Here is a 23,350-nt window from a genome sequence, read left to right as displayed (position 1 = left end):
CCACTCCAACATGCTGTACGAGTGTGCAAACCATTGCACGTCCATGCACCTGCACATGCATGCACTCTCATGTACATATGTTCACATGCACACCTATATGTATGCATACCCACGTGTGACATGGCTTTCACAACAGGATATTTGTGGTGGTGTCCTTCCTTCTTTCTACAGGCCACTGGTCCTGTTCTTGTCCATCTGTACTGACATACTAGAAGAGGGAAACCTTGAGTGTCTGGTGGTTGATCAGAAGGGACAGCAATCCTCCTACAACCAGAGCGTCCCCCAGGAGCATGTATGTGTGTGCACACCTATGAATATGTATACAGAGGGGCCTGTTTGTGTGTGTATGTATATACCTGCATGCACGTGTGCACAATTACCTGCCTGGTTGGTGTCTTGCATCTGTGGTACTGGAGTCTCTCTGTCTGTGTGCCTCAGTTTCTCGTGATATCTTCTCTTGGTGTTTAGCAATCCCAGTGATATGATAAATAAAAAAGGTCCATTGGGTGGGTCCTTGGTGAGACTGAGGGGATTCTTCTACAGAAATCCTCACAGCAACACGGCAAGCGTACCCACCCCAATCCTTATGGCACATCAAAATCCTTCAGAAGCTGCAGAATAACAAGGTGAACAGCTGATAAAATAGCTGCCTCAGAGTGGGAACAAGCAGCAAAAACAGAGTCAGGTTTCAGCTCTGCTGCATCCGGGTCTGAGGCTGGGGCGGGGATGTTTCCAGATGTGGTGCAACCCCACCGTCAAACTCCCACCCCTGATCTAGGGGGAGCAAAGCCCTGGCTGGTGCCCCCCATGGTGGCAGAGAACATGGCCCTAACTGATGGGGTTGCTGTGTGTATGGACAGAGCAGGTCTCCAGTAGAGCAACAGGAAAGCAGGCATCTGTACCGCCCACCTCCACCAGTGGCAGGTACTTCAGGAGAGACAAATGTGTCCCAGCAGGCAAGAGATCACTGGGGACTTCTGGGAACAGCCCGAGGGCACTCCTACCACCACCTCTAAGCAGACAGAGGAGGTCTCCTGGCCCAAAGGAGGAGCAACTTATGCTTCCTAAATCTCCAGGTGCTGTGCTTACCTTGCTCCATGCTCAGCGTGTCAAGAGGCAGGCAGTTCCACAGATTAAAAGGGCTTGCTATTGCATATCTAATCCTTTAACGACTGCTGACGCCCCTGCCAGGTCCTGCACATCCTCTTGTTCCCATCTTCTGAGGAATCCTGCAGGATGGGGCTGTTGGGGTGGGAACAGGCTCAGTGTGAACTACCCTGACTGCAGCAGGGTGACAGATGACACTGCAGCCCACTGCCTACCATGTCCTACCTTCGCTCCCTCAGGATGGCAGGATTTCTTGCATTGCAACCCCTGTTCTGGGGGTGTCCCTCCATGTATCACACGAGCATGTTGGGTTGGGGGTGATGCCTTGATGCCATGGGAAGGAGCTGTGCCTGGCAGGGGCTCCCACAGCCATGACTCAGAGCTGGGCTTTTATGGGTCCCACATGTTCAATTTTGCCGTTTCCCTCCAGCACTGGGAAGGAAGGGGGAAGCATAAAAATTCCTTATAGCAGCTGCTGCCATGTGTGCACCCCCCCTTACCCTCACCCTAAAACTTCGCCTCCACCCAGACTCCAGCCCAATGAAGGTAGGGGCCAGGGAAGTGGCTTTATGTGAGCAATTTGCAGGGGTAGTGTGTGCTGGGGGCCAAAGCAAACAGCATGCAGGCCTGCGACAATTGCCTGCCTGCCCTGAGACCACCTATCGAGCACCACCACTCCTGCCCAGCTTTCCATGGCTTCCTGAGTGGCTCAGCTTGTGGTTGAGGGCCGGCAGTCCCTGCTTTACAGGGGGAACAGGCGCAGGGAGTGCGGAGCCATGAGCTCCCACCCTGCAGCCCTCTTCCATGGGATCTCTGCCCTGAGGTACACTGGAGACTGGGCAGCCAGGGCTGCACCTCAGGCTGGCCTGCCTTCCTCTCTTCCCAAAGCACACGTGTGTTCGCGTGTGTTAACGTGTCTAGAGGCATGTCAGTGCATGGTCATGAGTGGGTGTGGATGCATGTGGGAGCGAGGGGATGGATTGTTTTGCCCCCTGCTGAGATGCAGCGTATGGGTGGTGGTGTACTGGGGCTTGCATAAGGCTGTGCTGCTGGAGGGATGGGTGGGCTGGCGAGGGACCTCTGGTCCTTACTGGAAGTGGTGCGAAGGGCAGAGAATAATTTTGGCATGGGGTAGGGAATGAGGATGTGTTACGTTTTCTGAAGGTGGCAGCCAGGGCTGGAGAAGGGAGGGAGGGAGAATCAAGTGGAGCATGTCCTGAATCTGTCCTGGCACGGATATGTCTGCCCCTTTCCCTCCACACGTGTAAACTTTCCTCGAAGCTGGTTCTTCTCTGCCTCATCTTTTCCATGCAAGGGACCACCTTGGAACGAGCTTGGCAGCCCACACCAGCATGGGATCACGACCCTGAATCTTGTCCCCTTTCAAACCCCCTGAACCTGAAGCAATGTGCTTTGTGGCAGCTGCAGTCCTGGGCAGATTAGCTGCCCCATGCAGAGGAGCTTGGGCTCGCCCTAAAGGCCTGGCCTAACAGTGGGGTCAGATGCATAGCAAGGCAGCTGGGCGGGAGGTCTGCACATCAGTTCTGCTGAAGGCAGAGATGAGAAAGTGTGTGGGGTCAGGGGAAGCAGCTCCCCAGTGCAGACTGGCGTGGCCCCAACTTGGTCCCAGGGCAGAGAAAAGGGGCTTCTTCCAGGGGGGAATTTCACTGTCTTTGCCCTACCATCAGTGGTCTTTCCCCACCCCGAACGGGTGCCAGCTGTGGTGCCTGGGGAGGCTGTACAGCATGCAGGAGAAATCATAGCTGGGGAGGACCGGGTTGACACTGCCAGACCCCACCTGCCCTGGGAGGCACCTAGGATGTGTCCCCTTGATCCTGCCTGGACTGTTGCTGACATGAGGGAGCATTGGCTCTCTTCCAGCCTTGCTGCTTGCCCCTATGTACTGCAGCTCAGCCTGGCCCTCTGCTGTGTTCCTGTTCTGTGTCTGCAGAACTGCCCCGGCTGTGGCTCTGTCTGAACTGCTGCCCCACTGCAGGAAGGCAGATCTTAAGCCAGATCAATGATTTTCTAAGGCCCTGTAGGGTTAAACCAATTGGGCATGTGGCTGACCTTGGGTCACAAGGTGGCTGAGGCAGGGTTGCAGGGGTGTCAGCAGGGGCTCTGTGCCTGTGGCAGGCTCAGGGGTTTGCCTCCCCCAGGGCTAGAGCCCACCTCTCCTGAGGGGGTGAAAAGGATGTGCAGTGGTGGCCTTCTGGGGCGTCTCACCACTGGACCCTGCTCTCTGTCTGCCTCTTCTCTCTGCTCTGGCCCCCCCTTCGCTCCCTCAGTGAGTAAGGGTTTGGGGTGACTGGGCCTGCAAACATATAGCAGTTCCCCCCTCCCCCCTAACTACTGTTGTAGCTCCCCACATGTGCATGTAGACATGCACATATGCACATTTCACACATGTAGACATGCACAAGCACACAGGCAGCCATGCATGCAAACACATACATCTATGAGTACATATACGCAAGCACCCCTCCCAAAACATAGTCGCACATAAATACAAAACCCTCTCCACACATGCAAACACGTACGGCCAAACTTGTGCATTCACACACACACGCTTACAGAAACACAGATGCCCCCACGCATGCACACAGAGAGCCCTCCCGCCGGCCCCCCACGCTGGGGGCTGTGCTGGGCGGGTTGATGGATTGTGCCACACACAGCTCAGCGCTGCTGGTCTATCGGCTGGGATCTCGGCCGTATGGGCTAATCCAGCCCTGACATCACATTCCTCCACAGTGGGACTCCCGGGCGGTTAACCCTGCCGGGGCTGGGCCTGGGGCAGGAGATGATGGGGACAATGCTGAGGTGCAGACAGGGACACACACCGTCCCTGTGTGCTGGGCTGGATGGCAGCCACCCTGATGCAGCATGCTGCACTCACTGCTGTGGGCTGGCCGGCCCCTGGGCTGTCAGAGGTGGTCGGGAGCGTGGAGCGTTCCGGGTGCGAGGTGGAAGCTGGGATGGGGGTCTGCCCTGTCGCAGGGTGCGGTGGGGTGCAGCCCACATCCTCCTCCTCTTGCAGCCAGCTCTCCTAAGGGCGTGTGATTCCCCTGTCAGTGCCTATATCTGCGTCTCTCCCTCCTTCCTGCAGTCTCTGCTCCACCACCCATCAGTGTAGGCATCCCGGCTGTCGTCCTGCGGTACAAGCTCACTACATCTCCTTGCCGTCTCTGCCTTTTGCGCCTTCTCCTCTGTCTCCTTCCCTTTCCCCTCCCCGTTCTCCAGTGTCCTCAGGAAACTGGAGCCAGATGACAGATTTTAGATGTGTTTGCAGGAAATAAAAGGCAAGGAGCTGGGGGGGAGGGGGATGGCCAGTCCCGACCCCCTCCTGTGCCGCGTTTAGGCGTCTGGAGTCAGCCCTGCTTCAACTGCTCCTGCCGCTGGCTGCACTCCTTGTTTTCTTGGCAGAGAGGAGGAGGAATGTGTTTCAGTTTGAGTTTCTTGGCAGGAGGAGACCGAGGGAAGATTCCCCTCAATCCCGGCTGCGCCTGGCTCTCAAATTTATGCCCATAGGCTGCGACTTGGGTGGGCCGCGGCGGTGTGCGGCAGGCGGGGGAAGCGAGCGCGGCGGTGGGGGAGCCGCGGGCCAGTTCCCATTGGCTCCCTGCGTCCCCGGCCCCCTCCAGCTTCCCCTGCTCAGGGGGCCACCAGGGTTCGGGGAGCCCCTGCGGACCCCATGGGCTGGGGGGAGCATCCTGCAGCTGGGACCTGTGGGCCCTGGGCGCTTTCTGCCTTAGATAGCCCCCCCCCCCCCCCCCCCCGATGGTGCTCGGCAGGGGGAACGTGCAGGATTGGAGAGCGCCATGTCACTGCCGTCATGCCCGCCTGGCACCCGCCTGCCTGCAGGCTGCCCCAGCGGGGAGCAGCTCACCAAACTCCTTCCCTCTGCCTGGACCCAGGAAGGAGAGGCTGTCTCGGCACAGCAGGACCCTGACCCTCCTGCTGTACCTAGGTGGCCGGGGACTGGGGAGGGTGGGGACCAGAGCCTCGCTGAGCTGCCCCCAGTCCTGCATGGTGGGTGCTGGAGGGGACACAGAAGGGATAGCGCCCCAGGCAGGGAGATGGGAGATGGTACGCAGGGCTGGGGAGTCATGAGGTGGGGGTAATGTGCCTTGTGCTACATACCTGTGTGTTCCCTGTGTGTGGTGGTATGCTGTGCATGCGTGTGTGCTCTATGCATGTTTACATAAACCTGTGTATATGGATGTGTTGTGTGCATGTGTGCTTTATGCGTGCATATACAGCTTTGCATGTGCTCCATTGGATGTAACGTGTTCTCTGGTGTCCATAAGTGTGTGTGTGCTGCATGTTACACAGGTGCTGTGTGCATGCACATGGTGTTTGTGTGGTGGTCACTCTGCAGGTGTGTGCACATGTGCTCTGTGAATGTGTGTGTATGTGTGCAGGTGGTGGGTACAGCAGGGGCTGGCACAGCTGTGCGTAGCAAGGCAAGGTAGAGGGGAACATCACAAAGGCTATGGGTAAACTAATGCTTTTCTTGGAAGCGGTAGATGCCCCACAGATGGTGCCCCATCTGCTTGGAACTCAGGGCAGCAGGACAGCAAGTCCCCAGTCCAGGTTGGGGCAGGGAGCTGTAGGCTGCTGGGCACTAGCTGGGCCCAGGGCAGAGCCCATCGTCCCATTGCTGCTGCAGCAGGTGGGTGTGCCTGTCTGGACAGGCACAGCCCCACTCGCCTTTGGGCTGGGGTGGCTGCCTATGGCTACTGCACTGCATGGTAGCAACCTGCCTGCTGTCGTATAGAGCAAGGAGCTGGTGGGTTAGGACTATGGGTCTGGGGCAGCCTGGGGAAGCTCAGGTGATGGTTCTCGGGAGGGGGAGACAGGGAACTTTGGCTTTGTTGAACTCCAACACCCCCCATCATCTCCCAGCTGCACATGTGCCTCTCCAGATATGTGCAAATGTATGTTCATGCGTGTGTGTGTGTGTGTGTGTCTGTGCACATGTGAATAGCTGTGTGCACAAAGGGCTGGTGAGGGGGGCTGTGGTTGACTCCACAACTAGACCTGTGAGGGACTTGGAAACCCTCTCTTCGTTAGATGTTGCGGCGGGGGTAGGGGGCAGATGGGAGGCTTCCCCTGGAGCTAATCCCCCAACCTTTGCTGCAAGGCCCAAGTCCAGCAGGCAGGTAAGAGGCCCTTCCTCTGCCACCCTCCCACCCACCGGTTTCCTATGCATCTCTCTTTCCCTTGCCTGTCCCCAGCACCATCACCTTCCCGGGTACCTCCCTCCCCCTTTGCCTGCCCTGCCGCCCCCCCCCTCCATTCTTCCTGGCTGACACTCTCACAAAGCCCCGAGACAAGCTTTCAAAGGGGCAACTCATGCGTAAGAATTGCTGCCCCCCTTACCCACACCCACCCCACCCCCCCGGTGCTCCAAAAGCAACCCAGCACTTTCCCAGCAGGGTGAGGGGCTCCCACTCCCCCAGACCCCTTGTTTGGGGTGATTCCCTCAGTCTCTCAAAGGGGGAGGCTGAGGGGGCAGGAGGCCTTGTTCCCAGCACCACCCACACATGCATCTTCCTCACCCTGTGGTTGTTTCTGCTTCCAGAGCCTCTGCCCTTCATGTAAGCCCTCAGAGGTCTTGGGGCAGGACAGTGACTATGGGTGGGGATGGAGCTGTGGGCCAGGACCTGGGTGTAGAGGCTGAAAGGCACAGCCACGGTTGGACATCTGACTACAGGCAGGGCCAGGCAGAAGGCAGGAACCTGCAGGCAGGGATGCGATAGTGGGCTGGGCTGAGCCCTGTGGGCAGGGGTGCGATGTGTGGGTGGGACAGGGCAGGGTTTTGACCTGCAGGCAGGGTGGGGACCCATGGGCAAGGCAAGGGCTGGGTGAGACCTGCAGATGCTGCAGGGACCCATGAGGAGGGCAGAGCAGGGTGCCAGCTCGGGTCCTTTGACCAAGAATGGTTCTAACCACCTGTGCCTTAGTTTCCTCTTTTGGCAGTTAGGGCTCGCATTTTTTACATCTATGTGTGTGCTTGAGCGCGGATGTTTGTGTGGATGTCTGGGTGCACACGTGTGTATTTCATTCCCTCTGCAACAGACACTGCAGTGGGCTTGGGCCTCTTGCTGGGACAGGACCCTCTTAGTACAGCACCAAGCACAAGGGCACCTTGCTAAGTCAGTATCTGGGGATGCTTGTGATGGGTGACCACAGGGTGCCCTGCAGTAGTGTCACTGCTTGTGGCAAGCTATCAGAGGTGCCCTTGAACTGGGCAATGGTCTGATCTGTACTGCCATCCTGGGGGCCTGCCAGGCACTGGGGGCATGGGGACAGACATACTTGCTTTGGAGGGGGTGGTGGATGGCCTCCGTGTTTGGCCAAGTGGCTGTGGTGACACAGAGCTGCCAAGGCTTGTACCTCCTGCCCCCACCCAGCCTGCCAGAGGCATGCAGTTTTCCGCATGGTTTATGCCCCTGCAATGTCAGCAAGGGAGGAGAGGGATATGGGGGGCTGCACCCTGGCCCCGCAGACATCTCTTGCACCAGCCCCTTCTCCCTTCCAAGTCCATATGGGCCTGTGCCCCAGGCAGGGATTTGTCCCCCAGCTCCAGGGAGAAAGTGGGAGCGTTTAGGGCAGGGGGGCCACCCTGATGGGAAGGGAGCACCAGCATGTGTACAAGTGGGAGGGGGCAAGGGAAAATGCCATGGGCCACCACGGCAGGGTGGGGGTCCCCGAAGATTTTGGGTATACAGAGATGTTCATCGGTGGTTTCTGCTGAGTCAGATGCCCTCTCGCCCACTTCCTCTGCCAAGGACCCTCGTTGCTCGTGTCTGTGCCCCAAAATGGGGGGGACAGGGTCTCCCCCTTTGTCACCTGCCCTTCCTGCCTTGGCAGTGCCCCCGGGACTGCCCTTTGCCGTGGGCTCGGGGCAGAGGTCTGTGTTGGGGGCCGCTGTGAAGCGGCAGCACAGAGGTGGCCAGAACAGAGGGTTGTGGTGCGGCGCCACGGCGGGAGGTTTCAGGCCGTGGGCAGGGCGGGGATGGACGTGGGATGCGGGGAGGCGCAGGGCGGGGATGGACGTGGGATGTGGGGAGGCGCAGGGCGGGGGCGCCGGGAGAACCTCCGGGCCCGGGCGGGGGGCGGCCCGGGCCGTCCCGCTGCCCGCCGCTGCGCTGTGCTGCGGCGCCCCCTGGCGGGCACGGGACAGCGCCGACCACCCCTGGGTGCGGGGGCCCGGAGGGCGCGGGCCTCGCGGGTGGGGACGCCAGCCCACCCTTGTCCTCCTCAGGCCCCGACCGGCTCCAGCCCCTCGGCGAGGACCAGATGTGCTCCTGAGCCTGGCCAGGCCCCGCCGCGACATGTTTAACCCCGTCAGCCCCCCGGCCGCCGGCTACGCTGAGCACTGCTGCCTGCGCCCACCCCACGGACCAGCCCCAAGTGCCTCAGGGCCACAAGGTAGCCCCCGCGTCCTGGCCAGTGCCTGGGCCTGAGCAGTGCCTGGCACGGGTGCAAGGGGCACCCGACTTCAGATTCCATCCTTGGGTTCAGGGATGATTTGGGGATTTCCTCTCCCCCTTGTGCCACCCACCCTAATACGTTTTCCCGTCTTTCTCCTCCCTTCTGCCAGGACTTGATTTCCCCTTATGCCATCAGTCAAACCTCATGAGCAGTCACCGTGGTTATGGGTTGGTGCCAGGAACCGAGCACCCAGGCAGTGGTGATGGTAAGTCTCCAGTCTTGGGAGGGCATAGGGCAGGTCGGGCTTCTAGAAGGGGTTTAGGCATCTCCTGGGGCTTGTGTTGATTGTGTCAGGAGTGCGTGTGTGTGCTGAGGGGTCTGGGCAGTGCTGGGGACAGTGACGCCTGTGATGAGGGAGGAGTCTGCTGGGGCTTCAGGTATCTTTCCTGGAACAGTGATGCCTGTGTGAACAGGAGGATTTGTGCTGGCTGTGGCCAAGGAGATCAGGCACTTTTCTTGGGTTGATATCAGCTGTAGCAGGGAGTACACATGTGTCAAGGGGTTCAGGTACCCCCTAGGAACATTAATGGCTGTGGTGGGGAGGGGGGACACTTTTGAGCCTCGCCACAGTCCAAAGCCAGCAGGAAGTATAAACTGGGAGACGAGTGGCTGGAGAGCAGCCCTGCAGAAAGGGATCTGGGGGTGCTGGTCGGCAGCAGGCTCAGTAGGAGTCAGCAGTGTGTCCTGGAAGCCAAGAGGGCAAACCGCATTCTGGGGTGCATCAAACACAGCATAACCAGCCAGTCAACAGAGGTGATTATCCCGCTGTATTTAGCATTGGTGCGGCCTCACCTTGAGTACTGTGTGCAGTTCTGGGCCCCACCATTTAAGAAGGATGTGAAGGTACTCGAATGCGTCCAGAGGAGGGCAGCCAAGCTGGTGGCAGGGCTGGAAGGCATGTCCTATGAGGAGCGGCTGAGGACTTTGGGTATGTGTAGTTGGGAGAAAAGGAGGCTGAGGGGAGACCTCGTTGCTCTCTACAGCTTCCTGAGGAGGGGACGTGGAGAGGGAGGTGCTGATCTCTTCTCCTCGGTATCCAGTGATAGGACGCGTGGGAATGGCTCAAAGCTGTGCCAGGGGAGCTTTAGATTGGACATTAGGAAGCATTTCTTTACCGAGAGGGTGCTCAAACACTGGAACAGGCTTCTGAGAGAGGTGGTCGATGCCCCTTGCCTGTCAGCGTTTAAGATACATTTGGACAATGCCCTTAATAACATGCTTTAACTTCTGGTCAGCCCAGAAGTGGTCAGGCAGTTGGAGTAGATGATCGTTGTAGATCCCTTCCAACTGAAATATTCTATTCTATTCTATTCTATTCTATTCTATTCTATTCTATTCTATTCTATTCTATTCTATTCTAAATCAGAAGCTAACTGGCACACTCGGGGTACTCCTCCAGGCTCCAAAGCACCAGGCTTGTGTCCTTGGGGGTTTCTTCAGCCTCCTAGGACCCATGCTGAGAGGAGTGCCCCCCACTCTCTGCTGCCATCCCAGGCTCACGGTTCTCAACGCCCCGTGGTGCAGGCAAACTGGGCAAGAAGCGGGCACTGTCCATCTCACCCCTGTCAGACTCTAGCATTGACCTGCAGACGGTAATCCGCACCTCACCCAACTCCCTCGTTGCGTTCATCAACTCCCGCTGTGCCTCTGCCAGTGGCTCATATGGCCACCTCTCCATCAGCACCATCAGGTGGGCACCAGACTTCAGCCCTGCTGGCATGCATGCAGCCTGTCAGTAAGGGAGCCTGAATGCCGATTCCCAACTCGGGGGGAGTGCCTGGGGTGAGGGCTAGGGAAGGCGGGAGCATAGTGGGACGGTGGGTTAGGGAAGGAGTGGCTGGGAGTTCAGACACCTGGGATCCCTGGCTCAGGAGACCTAAATTTCTGTCCTCTGATGGTGTCACCTGCTCATCCCTCTTGCTCTTTGCAGTCCATCACTGGGGTACCAGAGTCCACCAGGTCAGCAGAAGGGCCAAGGTCACCTGTACAGCCACACCCCACCACCACCACCACCATGTAGTTCCCATGAACACCCGTCCACCCGCCCAGGGCTCCTGCACCATACCCCAGCTCGTGGGACCCTCAAACACTGCCAGGTAAGGGAGCCTTGCATCCATATAAGTGGTGCATCCCATATAAGCAGTGGTCTGGTGGGCATCTCAGTGCTCACTGCTTTCCACTTTCCCCCTGCTCCGGTAGCAGCTAAAGTTGGAGTGGAGCCTGAGCAGCCCTCTGACTGTCAAATACCCAGAGGAGAGATCCGAGGGTGACATCTCCAGTCCAGTTTCCACAGGCACCCAGGTACTTCCCAGGCCTTGAGACCCCCCCCACTTCCCCAGGGCTCTACACTCCTCCCTGGCACCACTTCCACAGGGAGTACCTGGTAGTGCTCATCTGGCTGTGCTCCCCCAGGACCCCTTGCTGGGGATGCTCGATGTTCGGGAAGATCTGGAGAAGGAGGATGGGAAACCTGAGTCTGAGACTGTGTATGAAACCAATTGCTACTGGGACGGCTGTGCCAAGGAGTTCGATACACAGGAGCAGCTGGTGCATGTGAGTTGGGTCCTGCCTGGGTACACCCAGTCCCAGAACTTGCCCTCAGGCTGCTGGCTGACATCCCCCTGTCAACCCATGACTCCTACTCTTAAGACTGTCCTATACGGAGCCACTGCCCTCCCCCCCCCACCCCGCCCTGAGAACTCACCACACAGGTGCACAATGTTGGAAGTTGCCCATAGGAAGGAAGGGACATGGATCCTCCACTTCTTGTGGGCAAGTTCTTCATGACCCTCCCATACCATGGCCCTAGGGGGAACACCCAGTCTGGCCTTCCTCACCCCTTCCTCACCTCCTGAACCACTGGTGCATCCAGACTTCCTCCTTTGCTCTTTGTCTCCCTCCAGATGCTCCAACTCTCCTGTATCCCCTTGACCACCCGTCAGACCACCTTGACCCCCTATGTCTTCTCTTGGTCCTCCCAAAATAGCCCCCAGCCGTCTCCTGTATCCCCTGCCTCTTCTAGACACCATCTGATCACTCTGTTTTCCCCTAACATCTGGTGTCTCCACCCGCCATCCCAGTCCCTCTATGTCCATTTCTCCCATGATATTCTCTTAAGACACCTATATCTCCCTGGCCCTTGGTGCCCTCCCCAATGCCACCAGCAATGCCCCTCTCTCCTCAGCATATCAACAACGAGCATATCCATGGGGAGAAGAAGGAGTTTGTGTGCCACTGGGCAGCATGTTCCCGGGAGCAGAGGCCCTTCAAGGCTCAGTACATGTTGGTGGTGCACATGCGACGTCACACAGGCGAGAAACCTCACAAATGCACGGTGAGCTGGCATGAGCCTTTGCAAAGCCTTGGCTAAGCTGTGGTGCCTTGCACTGGGCAGAGCTTAGGGCAGGGTCTGAGCTGGCCTGTCTGGTATATGGCATTGAGGGGGACATGTGGTGAGGAAAATGAGGTGGGACAGACAGGGTAGTCAGGAGCATGGTAGTGCATGATAGAGTGGGGTTCATGTGTGGCAGGCCAGAGCTCGAGTGATCAATGGCACAGCAGAGATGCACATCAGGTAAAGAGGTATGTAGCAGGCTGCGTACAGCACGGCCATGTGGCCGGTGCATAGTGAGGTGGCATGACATAGGCCAGAAGGGTAAAAGGCTGTGCAGTGGTGTGAGGACATGCACCTGAAGGAGGGCAGATGTGTTGTTTGTTGGTTGGGAGGTGTGATACATGTCCGTGGCAGAAGTGCCGTGGGTATGTAGTGTGGGGGTGATGTGGTACAGGGTCTGTTGAAGGTGTGTGGCATGTTTCACCCTGCTTGCCTGCACAGTTCGAGGGCTGTAACAAAGCCTACTCACGCCTGGAGAACCTCAAGACACATCTGCGCTCACACACGGGTGAAAAACCCTATGTGTGTGAACACGAGGGTTGCAACAAGGCCTTCTCCAATGCTTCTGACCGGGCCAAGCATCAAAACCGCACTCACTCCAATGAGGTACAGACCCATCTGGGGCTCTTTGTACCCTTTTGGGCTCCCCGTATGCCTCCCGATTAGTCCCGTACTCTGAAAACTGCCTGCATCCCTGTTTTTTTTTCTGTGTGCCCCAACTCCCTCACCTGCTCTAATAAAGTATGGCCCCCTGCTCCCTTGCTTGGTCACCTGTGTCAGGGTCCTTTACCCCCTGCCTCGCTCCTGTGGAGCACTATCCTTGCATTCTTCCTCTGGCTCCCTATGACCTCCTCCAAGGCGCTGCTGTAGCACCTAACGTGCCCTCTCCAAGGGGACTCAGCCTCTTTGATCCCTTCCCACCCTCAGTTCCCTCAGTTCCCGGGCCTACTCGAGAGGGAGGGGAGGGGGATTTATTTGATGCCCAGCTGGTACTTTGTTAGGAGGGGTCTCTAGTCAGAGTGAATGCCCTCCCTCCACCGTGCCTACCTTTTTTCCCTAACAGAAGCCCTATGTGTGCAAGATTCCAGGCTGCACCAAGCGCTACACAGACCCCAGTTCCTTGCGCAAACATGTAAAGACAGTGCACGGCCCTGACGCCCATGTCACCAAGAAGCACCGAGGGGATGTGGTGCCAGGCCGTGCACTGCCCACCCCCAGCGGCCCCCCAGACATGAAGCAGGAGAAAGACACAAATGGCCCCACTGAGGCCCGGAAGGATGAAAGCAAACTCTTGGTGCCTGACTTGGCCTTGGTAAGGAGCTGGGGGTGTGATGACGGAGAGAGGCCTGGCCAGGCCTGTCGCAGGAGTCAGTTTGCATGGTAGGGGAGTCATCACATCTGGCAGGGTGTGGGCTTGCAGGTTGCATTAAGTGTGTAGTGGATATCTCACCCCCTTTTCCTTGGTTAATGTTTTGGGTACCCCCTAGAAGCCACAGCCCAGCCCAGGTGGGCAGTCATCGTGCAGCAGCGACCACTCCCCACTCGGCAGCACCACCAACAATGACAGTGGGGTGGAGATGGCAGGCAACGCAGGTGGGAGCTACGAGGATCTGTCCACACTGGAGGATGTGGTGCCCGGTGAGCCTATGGGCACCTCAGGGCTCATGGCCCTCCACAAGCTAGAAAATCTTCGCATTGACAAACTGAAGCAGATGAGGAAGCCATCAGCTACCAAGGGCCTGAATTTGCCAGCCATCCCTGGAGCCGGTGAGACTGTGGTTCCCTCCCACCTGGACGCAGGGCCAGTCCCATGGGCACTGTGTCAAGAGAAGTCTGGTTTGCAGCCAGAGAGGTTTCCACACCTTCCTTTCACTCGTGGTGGACCCCCACATATAGGCTGTGCCCCATCTTTGGACTCGATGATCTTAAAGGTCTTTTCCAACCTAAATGAATCTAAATTATCTTCTGCCCCCTCTTTGTTGCCACCACTTGAATCTGCTTCCTGTCCTAGCAGGCACTAACCACAGAAGAGGCCACATCCTGGTACTGGAGGTGGCTGCCTGTTCCTCCTCCTCTGACCACTGGTGCCGTGCTGTGTCCTGAGTGCCCTGGTGTAACTCCTCCTTTTCTTTCCTCAGGCCTGCCTGGGGAGGTGCCTGGGATCTCTGTGCCATCGCCAGCTGCCTCGCACCGGCGCATTGCGGAGCTGTCAGCAGCAGAGATGGGCATGCCACTGAACGAGCGCCGGAGCAGCGCCACCAGTACCATAAGCTCAGCCTACACCGTGAGCCGGCGCTCATCCCTGGTGTCCCCATACTTGGCTGGGCCATGTCTGGGTGGCGAGGCAGGGGCAATGCCTGGCGGGGCAGGCCTGGCAGATGGCTATGACCCCACCTCTCCGGATGAGTTGCGATGCTCCAGTGATGCCAGCCACTGTGGAGGGCTGCCAGGTGTGGGCAGCCTTACCCCAGCCCAGCGCTACCGTCTCAAGGCCAAATATGCTGCAGCCACAGGTGGTCCACCCCCAACCCCGTTGCCCAACATGGAGCGGGTCGGCATGGGTGGCCACAGCAGTTTACCTGCAGACTACCTTGGGCCAGCTGAACCCCGCGTCCCTGCAAACGGTTTGCTGCGAAGGCACAGTTCCAATGACTACCCTGGCTATGCAGGCAGCGTTCCCTCTCACCTGGTGCCTCGGAATGGTGTGCGGCGGGCCAGTGACCCTGCCCGGACCGCAGCCAACCCTCATGCTGTGCCCAAGGTGCATCGTTTTAAGAGCATGGGTAACATGAATGTGCCAGGAGTGGGCAGAACTGCTCTGCAGCCCTTGGGTGGTTCTGATGCCAACCTTCAGCGCCATGTCTTCTCCCCACGCCCACCCAGCATCAGTGAAAATGTCTTCCTGGAGAGTGTGAGCATAGAGGGCCCTGGGCGAGGCACGGAGTCTGGCTTGCTAGGGATGGAACAGTACTTGAACTACCCCGAGGAAAGCTTCCCATGCCAGGGGACAGGTGTGGAGCTCCAGTGTGAAGGCCTCTATGGCAGCGCTCACCGGACCACGGGGGGTATGCAGCTGAACCCAGGAGGGCACGGGGACGTGGAGGAGGGGTTGCTTCAGTCCGAGTTCTCCCTCCCTCAGTGCCAGATGAACCAGCACTTCACGAGTATGCATGCTGGCAATGGGACCATGCTAGCTCCTTGGGATGAACCTCCCCAAGGCAATCTGGAGATGAGTTCTGGGCAGTCAAGCATCGGTGCCTCTGCTGCTGCCATGTCTGGGCCATGTCACCATCAAAGTACTGAGTACCCACTACCCAGTTCTTGTGGGCAGCCACCCAAATTTGTGAGCTCATGCCAGGACAGTGGATTTTCTGGGGGGAACCGGTTTAACCGACTACAGATCAAATCTGAGCAGCGCTACCCAGCACCTGCCCCAGCACTTGCTCCCTGCCAGAACGCCAAGCTTGCTGGGCCCATGCAGCCTCCTGCATCATTTGGCCAAGCCATGAATGTGGGGCCTGGTGGTTACCAGTCTGAGGAACAGGCACCTGTCAGTTACATGGGCATGTTGAGCCTGGGCACCAGAAGAGCCCAGACCCCCACCACGCAGACCAAAGAAGTGATGGTCCGTAGCTATGTGCAGGCCCAGCAGGCTCTGATGTGGGGAGACCAACTAGCCTCCAAGGGGGAAGAGGCTGGCATGGGACTGGGCAGTGAACCTGGGCAGTGCCAAGCCATGCAAGCACCACTGTACCTCAGCCCCAAGTACTCTGGTTACCAAGCCAAACCAGATCACCTGCAGAGTCTGGCAGAGACCCAACACCTAAATGCCCCATGCTTCAACCCAGAGATGGTGCCACACCCACCTGGTGGCCCTAAACCACCTGGTCACCAAAACAATCTGAACTATGCGGGCAACCTGGCTCAGCCAAATCATTCCTATGAGGGAGTGGAAGCCAGCTCCCGGCGTGTACTTCGCTTGCCCCCTGCCCGCCCCACACCTGAGGGGCCAAGTAATGCTCTGCTGTATTACCCAGGCCAGGGCACACATGTGCAGGTGGGCAAAGGTGGGCATAAGCTGCTGAGCCAAATGGCAGCAAGCTGTGGGGGTCCTGGGCATTATGGTAGGAGCTTGGAAGGACTCAAAGGCAGCTCATATTACTACCTGGATTCAGGGGAGCAGGTGGCCAACAGCCTGGACTCCCTGGACCTGGAGAATACGCACCTTGACTTTGCTGCCATTGTGGAAGATCCAGAGACACCTGCACTGCTGCCTGGGCCCCCAAGCCCTGATGGTGGCCTCCTGCTTCCTGCATCTGGTGGTGCCAACATGGCTGTGGGTGACATGAGCTCCATGTTGAGCACTCTGGCAGGGGAGAGCCATTTCCTCAGCTCCCTGTCCTAACTAGGAGGTACCAGCCATCAGGTGGGCATGTCTGCATCCAGGGGGGGGCCCAAACTACATTTGGGCAGAGGCGTGAAATCCCTTCTCACATGCAGCTTTATGCTGGGGGGCAGGGGGCAAGGGGGAGAAACACCCCAGGAGTCTACTCTTCTCCAGCCTGTGAGTGTCAGGCTCTTTCAGAGGAGGGATGTTGCTAGGTCCCACACAGCCACAACCCTGATCAGGTGCTTCAGGTCACCTTTTGTGGGGGGAACTGGTTTTACTGAGCCCTTCCATTCCAGTGCCTGGAACCTTTCCCTGCCTCCCCCGGCCCTCTGGACAAGGTGGCCCTGTGCAGTCTTAATGTCGAAACCAAAGAAGTTACACCCTCCCCAACCCTGGGGGCAGGCCCCATCCCTATGTTCCCCCTGCCCCCCCCGCCCCCCCCCCCCCCCCCCCCCAATCCCAGTCTTTGTCAGGACTGCAATCACTCCTTGCTTGGCAAGTCCACGTACCCCCCACTCCTGCCCCCCCTCCCCCCCCATTTCCATCTTGCTCAAGGAAGGAGACGGGAGAGGCAATTCTCCACCACAGGGATGGGGAGGGGGTCTTGGGGTGCCTGGCACTGCCTGTGTTGCTCTGTACATAGTGTGCATATGTGTATGTCTCTCCTGTGGGTGTTATCCCAGCCTTTCTTTTGTTTGAAAGAAACAGCAGTGCCTCCTCTCCCCATTAAACCCTTTCTCAGGGGAGTGTGAGCTGTGTGCCTTTTTATCCCTGCAGATGGGCTCCAAGCTGGACCCCTGTGCCAGGTGCTGTACAGCCCCCCCTGCCCCCCTCCCTCTTTCCGTCATCTGGGACCAAGACCCACTTGTGCCCGGCCCTGCAGAAACAGCGTCTGTCTCTGTCCCCCATCCCGTGTCCGTCCCCCCCCCCCCCCCCCCCTTTGGACTGGGGATCCAGCCATAGCACATGCTGCACAGGCGAACCACACACTGATTCCCACTGTAGGGGTGGGGGAAGGAAAGGGCAGTGCTGCCTCCGTGCTGCAGACCTGGCAGCATTGAACAAAAGCACCAGCAAAAGCACAGCGAGACCCACATACACTTGGCGGCATAGTCTCAAGGTATGGCTCAGTGCCTCTGGGGCTGTGCCTGGATCTGAGGCTTTTCCTTCAGACCGTCTTGGCATCTCTGGGGGCTACTCTGGGGTCTTCCTTACGCATTGGGACACCACCTTGGCACCTCTAGGGCTGTTCTGAGTGCTGGGGACTCTGTAGGGTCTCTGGGACTGTCTAGGTGTGTTTGGGGCTGCTCTGGGGCTTTTCTGGGGTCTCTGGATGGCCTTTTGATGGCTCTCAGCTGCCATGTGTTCTCCAGTGTTCTTTATGCAGGCTGCGGCCCCTAAGGGCACACTCAGTGTCTTCAGGGCAGCACTGGGCATTTCAAACCTATAAATTGGGTAGTTCAGGCCATCCTCTTTGGGGATGTTCCAGGGCTCTTTCCAGGCTGTCAGTACATTGATGGGGTTGTTCTCCAGGTCTCTGAGTGGATGTCTTCGTGCTGCTGGAGCTGCTCCAGGTGTACTGGGGCATTTCCAGTTATTCCAAGGCTCCTGCAGATTCTCTGGGCTTTTCCAGAACCTCCAAGTCATACTGAAGAGCATCTTTTCCGATCCCTGGACCTGTTCTTAGACCAACTGGGGTGCTTTCAGGGTCAGAGGGTATCCTGCCAGAGTTTCGGGGGCTTTCCGGGACTTCCCAGGTGCTGCGGGGTCTCTATGGCCGGGGTGTGTCCCCAGGGGTTACAGGCTCTGGGCCTTGCCCGACTGCGGGAGCTTCCTCAGGGCCTTGAGGCCCGTCCTCCCCTGCAGGGCGGCACCTCGGACCCGCGGGGAGAGTTCGGGGTCTCCAGGACTTGCTCCCGCTCCTCCTCCGTGGCCTGCGGGTCTGTTTTCCGGGCAGTTACGAGGATCCCTGCGCTCAATCCTGGGCCTGCACCGGCGTTTCCATGGTGACGGCTCGGCGTCAGCCCGCAAGAAGCCGACGGCGCTGCGCGCGCAGCTGCCTCACGCGAGCCCAAGCGGGCGGGGAAAGCCCCGCCCCGCCCCGCGGCTCGCGGGGGGCCGCTCCCGCCCTCGGCTGCCGTTCGCCGCGCGGCTGCGCGCCGCCTGCCCCGGCCCGGAGCTGCCGTGCCGCTGGGCCCCGCCGGCCTCTCCGCCGGCGCGACATCTCGGGCGTCGGCCGGTTGGAAAAGGGCTGGTGCCCGCTCCGCCGGCGTTTTGCGCTGCCCTCCGGGACTGGGCAGCCCCCTGGGGGCTCTGCCGCCATCGCTGGGGCTCGGCTGTGTGCTGATGGGGGGTGCGGGTAGGGCACTGAAGAAGCAGAGAAAAGCCTCCTCCGACACCCGGGGCAGAGCTGGTCCCGGCGGGTGCGGCGGTTCGGCGTGTAACGTACCGTAGCGCTGCCGGGTTTCCGTGGTGGGAGAGGCGATGTGGTTTAGCTGTGCCGGGCGGGGGGCCGCAGTTGTGCCTGGATTTGAGGGTCTGCTGGGGGCAAGCAGGGGTCTGTAACCCTGAAAAGGGAGGCGGGAGGCAGGTCTTGTTTATTAGCAGTGATAAGCGACTCTTTTCCTTTCCTTCTTGGGAAAGGGATAAGAAAATTTTCACTGGTTGCTCTAGGCTTATCGTTCTTGGGAGGGGATGAAATACAGGATTCTCTGAGCTGGAAGTGTAGTCATAAAAAGAAAATAACAAAAGAGAGGCAAAGCTCATAAGAAAAGCTGAGTTTGTGATCACGGACTGATGTGTGTCGATGGAGGTGTCCAGGCACACAGGAAAAGGCATGTGGGATGGAGGGAGTGGGTGGAGTGTGTTGTGTTGCCAGCCAGATCTCTTCCTAGCGGTGCCCTGTTTCTTCCTTTCTGCTATTACAACGCTTAGGGTAGAGCTGATGCAGCCTTGTCACCGGGTCTGTCCTCAGGAATGAAGTATGTCTTGTGCTGAGGACCGAGTGAGGCTCAGCAGGGGATAGCGAGCGCCATCAGCAGGCTCGGTGGGGCTGAGCAAGTCTAACGCTTGGTGACATGGGCACTGGGGTTGTGGACGTGCAGTGGGGGAACACCAGCGGGTTGCAGACAGGAAGGCTGCAGTCAACGGGGAGGCTTTGGAGAAGCTGCCATGGAGGCAGAGCTGAGGGTGGGTGGGTGAAAGGAGACAGCTGTTGGGAGCGCCTTCTGGGGACAGAGTCTGCGTAGAACTAATACTGAGGATAAGTGAGGCGGGAGCCTTACAGGAGAGAGGGGTTTGGAGGTAGGTGGGGAGGGTAGGCCTGACAGGATGGCTCTGGCTCCTCTTTGCCATCTGTGGCACCCGTCAGGCTTCATCTGTCTTGCCTATGGGGGTTCTGACTCCCAAGCTCTTATTTGCATTATTCCTGCCGCTTGAAATGCGTGCTAAATGCATCATTGTGCTACCACAGCGCTCACCTCACGAGCACTAGCTGAAATCACCAATCCCTTCTGCACAAATCAGATGTCTTGTCTTGCTCTCCATGCCGAAGCAGTGAGTGTTGCGTTGTTCTTGTGTCATAGGGTTTTTTTTGCCAGCTGTCTTTGCTTTGGTTGTCTCAGGTTTGCTAGCTCTTCTTTGCACGGGGGGCCATGCTTTCTGCGGCCTTCAGTGTGCCTTTCCATGTGCCCCAGAGGCCTCGGTGTGCCTTTCAGAGCAACCCAGACCTTGCACAGATCAGGTATGCCTTCTGTTGTGTGGAGTTGTGCATCATGGCATTCCAGGTTTGTAGGCCCTACTGTCCATCTTTCTTACCGCTGGTCATCTTTGTTTTGCTGGCTCTTTTCTCTAAGGCAGCACTCTCTGGTCCTTTCCCATCTGCCTGTGGGTGCCCATGTCTGCTGTGGTCATCTTGGCCGAAGTCTTTCAGTCTGGCCATCTTGATGACCACCCTCTCAGCTCTGCTGGCCTTTCTCCAGTCGGAAGTACTTGCTGATCCATCTTGCCTAGTTGTCTGTGCTTGTATTGTGCCATCTGTGTTGTGATCTTCACGGCCTAGGTCTTTCGGGTTAGCCATCTTGCTGTGCCAGTACTGCTAACGATTTTCTAATGAGCAGCATTCTCTGGCCCTTCTTTTCCAGCAGGATACCTGTGCTACAGTGCTGTGTGTTGTATGGCTTTTCTCGCTGGCGTTTCTTTCTCTGCTTATTGTGTTCTTCTGATGGCCTATTCCTGAATCTAGCACAGACAGTTCAGGGATGTTTTTATGCTGCTTTGTGATTTTTGTTGTTGTTTTGTTTTCTTCCTGGTCTGGGGTTGTCTTGCCTGTAGGGTTTCAGCTGTGGAAGCAAATAATGCTCATGAATAGTGTATGGAGGAAGGAGGAAATAATAGGAGGGCACAGAGTGGAGGCAAGGAGTGGGGGTAGAAGCAGAAGAAGTTGGAGAATAGGGTGGCTGTCAGGGAAGTCATAAGCATGTTGATTTGGGTTTGGAGAGTGAGAGTTGTGTGGTACTGGTGGGCTGTTTGGTTAATGGCCAATAAGGAGGTAAGTGCCTGGCCCTTTCCTCATAGGTGCTGCAACTGACTGATGGTGGCACAGCGGTTTGGCTGGCAGCCTGAGGCGAGTTTCTCCTGGCTGGTGGTAGACAAGTGCCAGGGCAAGAGAGCTCCTCTGAGTTGCCTGGGGCACCTGCGGTTCTCATGCCTGCTGATAACGATGCCACCCCAAGGTACTGGGGAAAGGGGAGATGGCACCACACAGCAACGGTACCAGGCAGGGCAGGGTCTGCCTGGAGGACCTATTTGATCTTCCCTGGCTTTTCTCCTCACCTTCTGGTCTGAGGTTTCTCCCCAAAGTGTCTGGCTGCCTGTTGCAGATGCAGCCATGCTGCAGCTGCAGGCAGGCAGGTGTAAGCAGACTTACAGGCCCAGAGCCTGGGCTATGGCTTTGTCAATTGCACTGAGATGGGCTATGCCAATAAGGCCATCAGCACCCTCAAGGGCCTCAACTGCAGACCAGGATCATCAAGGTGCCAGCCACCAGGGGGTTCCTTGGGGAGGGCAGGGGGACAGATACTGGGGTCTCTTGGGGGGGATGGACACCAGGGGGTCCTTTGGGGGTTGCCTGTGTGTGGATGATGGGGTCCCTCAGGGGAGTGGACACCAGGGTGTGTCCCTTGTGGGGAAGGGGGGTGAAGCAGATGCCTGGGTCCCTGAGGAGGGGCCCATGGGTGGGAGGTGGTTCTGGTGCCTGGATGCCGGGGTCCCTAGGGCTTACCACCCACCCAAGGTGTCCTATGCCTGGCCTAGTGTGATCTCCATCTGCGATGCCAATCTCTACATGAGCAGCCTCCCCAAGGACATGGGGCCGGAGATGGAGCAGCTCTTCTCCCAGTACAGCTGCATCATCACCTCCCACATCACCTCCCCTCGTTGACCAGGTCACGGTTGCACCTGGATGCCTGGGTCCCCCTGGGGGAGGGGGGCTGCCCAGATGTCTGGGTCCCCAGTAGGGTCTATGGAGTGGGGCAATGGTTCCTGGATCCTGTGGGTGGGCAGTGGGGTGTCTGGATGGGGGGATTCCTTGGACACCTGGGTCCCACAGGAGGGTCTGTGTGTCTGTTTGCAGCTTCTTGTGGTTTAACTTGTTGACATAAATATTACCTGCCCTCAGCCTGTGTGTGCATGTGTCCCCAGGGTGGGTGAGGGACCCAGGCATCTGGGGCCACCTCCACCCCCAGGGTCTGCCCCCACCCCGAGGAGGCTCTGTCCTGATCTCTTCTTTTTTCATCCTGTTTACTGTTTCTCTTTTTGTCTCTATTTTTTCCCCTCTCCCTATTATTTATTGCTCCATCTTCATCCTGCTTTCTGTCCCTGTCTTTCTCTTGCTCCATCTCTCTGTCGTTCTCGCTGTCACTCTCATTCTCACTCTGTTCCAGTGTCCTGCTTCCTGTCCCTCTCTTGTTCTCTGAATCTCATTTTCTGGCTCCCTGTCCCTCACCAGTTTTCTATATCCCTCTGACTGTCTTCCTGTCCTTTTTTCCTCTCTCTCCCTCTGTCCTGCTGCCCATTGCTGATTTTTCTTTCTCTTTCTTTGTGTCCTGGTCCTATCACTCTCTTTGTCTGTCCCTGTACTGGTTTTGTCTGGGATGGAGTTAATTTCTTCGTAGTAACTTGTATGGGGTTAAACTACAACAGTCCCTCTGTCCCTAATGCCTCTTTCTCCATCTCTGTCCAGCTCTCCCTTTTTTCCTCTCATTGTCCCTCTGTCCTGCATCTTGTCCCCATCTTTTTCTTTCCCCATCTCTCTGTCCTGCTGCCTGTCTCATTGTTTCTCGCTGTATCTCCCCATCCAGCTGGCTGTCTCTCATGTCCTCTGTCCTGCTCTTTGGACCTTTTTCTCTTTCTTCATCCTGCAGCCCATCACTTTTTTCTTCTCCATCTTTGTCCTGATCTGCATCCCTTTCTTTTTTCCTCGGTCTCTCTGGCTTGTTCCCTGTCCTTCTTTTTCTCTCTATCTGTATGTTCTGCTCCCTGGCCCAGACTGTCTCTCTCCCTTTCCTTCTTCCTCTTCTCCTTTTCTCTGTCCCTCTGTTCTGCTCCCCCTTAATCTCTTTCTATCCCTCTATCCCTAAACCGTATCCTTAGTTACCGACTCACGAAGATTCTAGTCCCATAGTGAGGAGTTTTCCCTTATCTAGAGAATTTATGGTGTGTCTGAATGTATAAAAGCTTGTAAACCTAAAGATAAGGTGGGATTTATCCTCAATGCTGCTTCATGATTTTATGTTCTCAATAAACAGCAAAAGCTTGAAGTAAACTTATGTTTCAGTCTGCTTTGACAGGTGGTACCAGGAGGGGACAGTGCAGAACTGCCCTGTCGGCGTAGCACATGGGGATGTTCTCAGGAAAATGTGGATAGCACTGTGACTGCTGAAGGACCCCAAAAATCACTT

The 23,350-nt window shown here is 57.5% G+C and overlaps 1 protein-coding gene across 1 annotated transcript; it reads left to right on the top strand.

Moving 5' to 3' along the window:
- Nucleotides 1–8,430: 8,430 nt before the first annotated feature.
- GLI1 (GLI family zinc finger 1) lies at nt 8,431–16,406 on the top strand (the record flags this gene model as incomplete). Its single annotated transcript, XM_082332285.1, has 11 exons — nt 8,431–8,544; nt 8,717–8,812; nt 10,102–10,297; nt 10,538–10,703; nt 10,807–10,908; nt 11,020–11,160; nt 11,792–11,941; nt 12,443–12,607; nt 13,065–13,313; nt 13,489–13,768; nt 14,140–16,406. Exons 1-11 carry the CDS (start codon nt 8,448–8,450, stop codon nt 16,404–16,406), a joined length of 3,909 nt encoding a protein of 1,302 aa, XP_082188411.1. The 5' UTR covers nt 8,431–8,447.
- Nucleotides 16,407–23,350: the final 6,944 nt, after the last annotated feature.

The sequence above is a fragment of the Platalea leucorodia genome (assembly GCF_965183815.1).
Source record: "Platalea leucorodia genome assembly, chromosome: 23".
Lineage (NCBI taxonomy): Eukaryota > Metazoa > Chordata > Aves > Pelecaniformes > Threskiornithidae > Platalea > Platalea leucorodia.
The sequence above is the reverse complement of the archived record's forward strand: the minus strand, read 5'-3'. Positions and strand labels throughout refer to the sequence as shown.